Raw genomic sequence first — 6,194 nt, forward strand, 5'->3', positions numbered from 1 at the left:
TTTAGAAAAAGTCAAGGGGTCTGAATACTTCCCGAATGCACTGTAATTGGTAGTTTGGTAAACTACATTTTCAGAATAGCTTCCCCAACACTTTGTCCTTATAACACCCAGACTAATACACACTAGTGTTATTGTAACAGGGGAGTGTGTCTTTCAGGCGTTGGTCATCACACCAGCCATTGTTATTTTAACTGTGTCTTTAAGGCCTTGGTCATCACACCAGCCATTGTTATTTTAACTGTGTCTTTCAGGCCTTGGTCATCACACCAGCCATTGTTATTTTAACTGTGTCTTTCAGGCGTTGGTCATCACACCAGCCATTGTTATTTTAACTGTGTCTTTAAGGCCTTGGTCATCACACCAGCCATTGTTATTTTAACTGTGTCTTTCAGGCCTTGGTCATCACACCAGCCATTGTCATTTTAACTGTGTCTTCAAGGCCTTGGTCATCACACCAGCCATTGTTATTTTAACTGTGTCTTTCAGGCCTTGGTCATCACACCAGCCATTGTCATTTTAACTGTGTCTTTCAGGCCTTGGTCATCACACCAGCCATTGTCATTTTAACTGTGTCTTTCAGGCCTTGGTCATCACACCAGCCATTGTTATTTTAACTGTGTCTTTCAGGCCTTGGTCATCACACCAGCCATTGTCATTTTAACTGTGTCTTTAAGGCCTTGGTCATCACACCAGCCATTGTCATTTTAACTGTGTCTTTAAGGCCTTGGTCATCACACCAGCCATTGTTATTTTAACTGTGTCTTTCAGGCCTTGGTCATCACACCAGCCATTGTCATTTTAACTGTGTCTTTCAGGCCTTGGTCATCACACCAGCCATTGTTATTTTAACTGTGTCTTTCAGGCCTTGGTCATCACACCAGCCATTGTTATTTGAACTGTGTCTTTCAGGCCTTGGTCATCACACCAGCCATTGTTATTTGAACTGTGTCTTTCAGGTCAACCCTACCTGTTGAGTTGAGTCATGAGCTGAGGGAAAGCCTTCGCACTGAGATCTTTAATCTCCATCACCAGCATGATGTCACAGCGAGCGATCAGCTGCAATATAGAGACGGCTTTTAGTACACTGGATAGAGATGCTGGTGCATGTGTATGAGAAACCTCAACTTCACATCAAGTACTTCCTCAGATGGCCAGGGTTTTACTATGTGGTGGACATTGATGGTTCCTCTATGGGAAATTAAACTTCCTGTACATATATACACACTACCATTCACTTAGAAATGTCCTTGTTTTTGAAAGAAATGCAAATTTTGTTGTCCATTAAAATAACATAAAATTGATCAGAAATACAGTGTAGACATTGTTAATGTTGTAAATTACTATTGTAGCTGGAAACGGCAGATTTTTTTATGGAATATCTACATAGGAGTACAGAGGCCCATTATCAGCAACCATCACTCCTGTATTCCAATGGCACGTTGTGTTAGCTGGACAAAAAAAAAAGTGATTTTCTTTCAAAAACGAGGACATTCTGAAGTGACCCCAAACTTTTGAAAGGCAGCGTACTTAATATACAGGAAGTTTAATTTCCCATAGAGGATAACGCCCACCACATAGTGTACTTCATTAGTTCTATAATATAGTTATTCTCTCACAGGTCCAATTCTCACGCTAACCTGACCTCACTCAGACTCTGTTCTGTTTTCTAAAGAATGGTGTCGCACCAGATCCCCCTTTGCTGACTTCTGCTTTCCATGGAACACATTTACACGCAGCTCAATAGGTTGAGGTCAGGACACCTTCTTTACTCAACACTTCCGTGTTCGGAAGGACGTTGTAACATCTGTACAATCACCTTCCTCACCTCTGCTTTCCATGGAACGTATTTCTACATACAATCACCTTCCTCACCTCTGCTTTCCATGGAACGTATTTCTACATACAATCACCTTCCTCACCTCTGCTTTCCATGGACCTTCCTCACCTCTGCTTTCCATGGAACGTATTTCTACATACAATCACCTTCCTCACCTCTGCTTTCCATGGAACGTATTTCTACATACAATCACCTTCCTCACCTCTGCTTTCCATGGAACGTATTTCTACATACAATCACCTTCCTCACCTCTGCTTTCCATGGAACGTATTTCTACATACAATCACCTTCCTCACCTCTGCTTTCCATGGAACGTATTTCTACATACAATCACCTTCCTCACCTCTGCTTTCCATGGAACGTATTTCTACATACAATCACCTTCCTCACCTCTGCTTTCCATGGAACGTATTTCTACATACAATCACCTTCCTCACCTCTGCTTTCCATGGAACGTATTTCTACAATCACAATCAATCCTTCCTCACCTCTGCTTTCCATGGAATGTATTTCTACATACAATCACCTTCCTCACCTCTGCTTTCCATGGAACGTATTTCTACATACAATCACCTTCCTCACCTCTGCTTTCCATGGAACGTATTTCTACACACTACAGTTTAGGGGTCTTTTGCTTACACCCAACAAAACACACAAGTAACTGGTACAATAAAATAATCAAATACACATCCTGAGTGTTACTGATGTACATGCACAGCATTATCTATACAGTATATGCACAGCATTATCTATACAGTACATTATCCATACAGTATATGCACAGCATTATCTATACAGTATATGCACAGCATTATCTATACAGTATATGCACAACATTATCTATACAGTATATGCACAGCATTATCTATACAGTATCTGCACAGCATTATCTATACAGTATATGCACAACATTATCTATACAGTATGTGCACAGCATTATCTATACAGTATGTGCACAGCATTATCTATACAGTATATGCACAGCATTATCTATACAGTATATGCACAGCATTATCTATACAGTATCTGCACAGCATTATCTATACAGTATATGCACAACATTATCTATACAGTATATGCACAGCATTATCTATACAGTATGTGCACAGCATTATCTATACAGTATGTGCACAGCATTATCTATACATGACACGGGCAGCATTATCCATATTGTGTATGAACAGCATTATCTATACAGCATATGCACAGCATTATCTATACATTAGACACACCGTGTTATCCATACAGTATATGTGCAGCATTATCTATACAGTACATGCACAGCATTATCCGTGTCGTGTATGCACAGCATTATCCCATGCACAGCAATATATACACAGTACATGCACCACATTATCTATACATTACACACACATCATTATCCATACAGTATATGCACAGCATTATCTATACAGTATATGTACAACATTATCCATGCACAGCATTATATATACAGTATGTGCACAGCATTGTATATACAGTACATGTACAGCATTATCCATGCACAGCATTTTCCATACATTACATGCGCTGCATTATCTATACAGTACATGCACAACATTATCCATACATTACATGCACTGCATTATCTATACAGTACATCCACAGCATTGTATATACAGTACATGCACAACATTTTCCATACATTACATGCGCTGCATTATCTATACAGTACATGCACAGCATTGTATATACAGTACATGTACAGCATTATCTATGCACAGCATTTTCCATACATTACATGCGCCGCATTATCTATACAGTACATGTACAACATTATCCATACATTACATGCGCTGCATTATCTATACAGTACATGCACAGCATTGTATATACAGTACATGTACAGCATTATCCATGCACAGCATTTTCCATACATTACATGCGCCACATTATCTATACAGTACGTGCACAACATTATCCATACATTACATGCACTGCACTATCCACACAGTAAATGCACAGCCTCATCTATTAATGTAAATTGTAATGACAAGATTGTTGCCCCTTGACACGCACCTTCTCGTTTTCGAGGGATCCTGTTTTACTATTATTTATTACGCTGAAGTCATAGTTGTGAGGTAAGGCCGTAAACCCGTCTGCTGTAAACACATACAGGGTACAGAGTCTAAGGTTCAAATGTCAACCCCTGTTTGCAGAACCGACTGCGCAACTCACTGTTTGCAGGAACACCACAAAAGAGACCATAACTGCAGACTGTGAATGGAACACCCACATCTAGTTTCTACGCAAATTACAAGGGATTCTCTCCTCTGTATCACGGAGGCGCTCCGCACTGCTAAAGCTAACTCTCTCTCCTCTGCTCTCATCCTTCTAGATCTATCGGCTGCCTTCGATACTGTGAACCATCAGATCCTCCTCTCCACCCTCTCCGAGTTGGGCATCTCCGGCGCGGCCCACGCTTGGATTGCGTCCTACCTGACAGGTCGCTCCTACCAGGTGGCGTGGCGAGAATCTGTCTCCTCACCACGCGCTCTCACCACTGGTGTCCCCCAGGGCTCTGTTCTTGGCCCTCTCCTATTCTCGCTATACACCAAGTCACTTGGCTCTGTCATAACCTCACATGGTCTCTCCTATCATTGCTATGCAGACGACACAACTAATCTTCTCCTTTCCCCCTTCTGATGACCAGGTGGCGAATCGCATCTCTGCATGTCTGGCAGACATATCAGTGTGGATGACGGATCACCACCTCAAGCTGAATCTCGGCAAGACGGAGCTGCTCTTCCTCCCGGGGAAGGACTGCCCGTTCCATGATCTCGTCATCACGGTTGACAACTCCATTGTGTCCTCCTCCCAGAACCTTGGTGTGATCCTGGACAACACCCTGTCGTTCTCAACCAACATCAAGGCGGTGGCCCGTTCCTGTAGGTTCATGCTCTACAACATCCGCAGAGTACGACCCTGCCTCACACAGGAAGCGGCGCAGGTCCTAATCCAGGCACTTGTCATCTCCCGTCTGGATTACTGCAACTCGCTGTTGGCTGGGCTCCCTGCCTGTGCCATTAAACCCCTTCAACTCATCCAGAACGCCGCAGCCCGTCTGGTGTTCAACCTTCCCAAGTTCTCTCACGTCACCCCGCTCCTCCGTTCTCTCCACTGGCTTCCAGTTGAAGCTCGCATCCGCTACAAGACCATGGTGCTTGCCTACGGAGCTGTGAGGGGAACGGCACCTCAGTACCTCCAGGCTCTGATCAGGCCCTACACCCAAACAAGGGCACTGCGTTCATCCACCTCTGGCCTGCTCGCCTCCCTACCACTGAGGAAGTACAGCTCCCGCTCAGCCCAGTCAAAACTGTTCGCTGCTCTGGCCCCCCAATGGTGGAACAAACTCCCTCACGACGCCAGGACAGCGGAGTCAATCACCACCTTCCGGAGACACCTGAAACCCCACCTCTTTAAGGAATACCTAGGATAGGATAAGTATTCCCTCTCACCCCCCCCCCTTTAAGATTTAGATGCACTATTGTAAAGTGACTGTTCCACTGGATGTCATAAGGTGAATGCATCAATTTGTAAGTCGCTCTGGATAAGAGCGTCTGCTAAATGACTTAAATGTAAATGTAAATGTAATTCAACATCCACATGCAGTTGAAGTCGGAAGTTTAGATACACTTAGGTTGGAGTCATTAAAACTCATTTTTTCAACCACTCCACATATTTCTTGTTATAACAAACTATAGTTTTGGCAAGTCAGTTAGGACATCTACTTTGTGCATGACACAAGTCATTTTTCCAACATTTGTTTTCAGACCGATTATTTCACTTATAATTCACTGTATCACAATTCCAGTGGTTCAGAAGAGATGAGTACATGAGTCCTATATCGAGAACTATATCGACATAACCTGAAAGGCCGCTCAGCAAGGAAGAAGCCACCGCTCCAAAATCGCCATAAAAAATCCAGACTACGGTTTGCAACTGGTTAAACTAAATAAATGTAGACTACTTACAGCCAATATGACATCAACCACCTCTGGCTTCTCTATTTTCTTCTCTCCAAAGGACTGGATGTTGAAGGTGCAGATCTTCAGGGCTGAGCCCCCACCACTGAGCCCCAGAACCATGCCCAGCACCATCCAGCTCACTACCCTCCAAACACTAATACTACCCGACATGCTCACTGACAGGTCAACAACAGACTGGCTGAGGGTACAGAGAGCCAGGAGAAGTAGCAGCTGCTGTGTGTGTGTGTTAAAGCGATCTGAAACACAACACTTCCTTTTTAGATGTGTGATTAAAAAAAGACGTCACACATATCTTCTGTAATGTTGGCTAGAGTCTCTCTCTCTCTCTCTCTCTCTCTCTCTCTCTCTCTCTCTCTCTCTCTCTCTCT

At 43.3% G+C, this 6,194-nt stretch overlaps 1 protein-coding gene across 8 annotated transcripts in view; it reads right to left on the bottom strand.

The window, feature by feature from the left end:
- LOC124024490 (deoxyribonuclease gamma-like) overlaps positions 1 to 6,194 on the bottom strand; it is a 22,917-nt gene extending 16,723 nt beyond the window's left edge. For all 8 annotated transcript variants that reach the window (XR_006836990.1, XR_006836988.1, XR_006836991.1 and 5 more), the window contains exons 1-2: positions 5,812 to 6,194; positions 968 to 1,056 (exon numbers count right to left, since the gene is read on the bottom strand). Coding sequence is in view for 1 of the 8 variants with exons in the window: in XM_046338406.1 (XP_046194362.1) it covers positions 968 to 1,056; positions 5,812 to 5,976 (254 nt within the window). In the remaining 7 variants the exon portion in view is untranslated. The remainder of the gene's footprint in view (positions 1 to 967; positions 1,057 to 5,811) is intronic.

This window comes from Oncorhynchus gorbuscha, linkage group LG03, assembly GCF_021184085.1.
Source record: "Oncorhynchus gorbuscha isolate QuinsamMale2020 ecotype Even-year linkage group LG03, OgorEven_v1.0, whole genome shotgun sequence".
Taxonomy (NCBI): domain Eukaryota; kingdom Metazoa; phylum Chordata; class Actinopteri; order Salmoniformes; family Salmonidae; genus Oncorhynchus; species Oncorhynchus gorbuscha.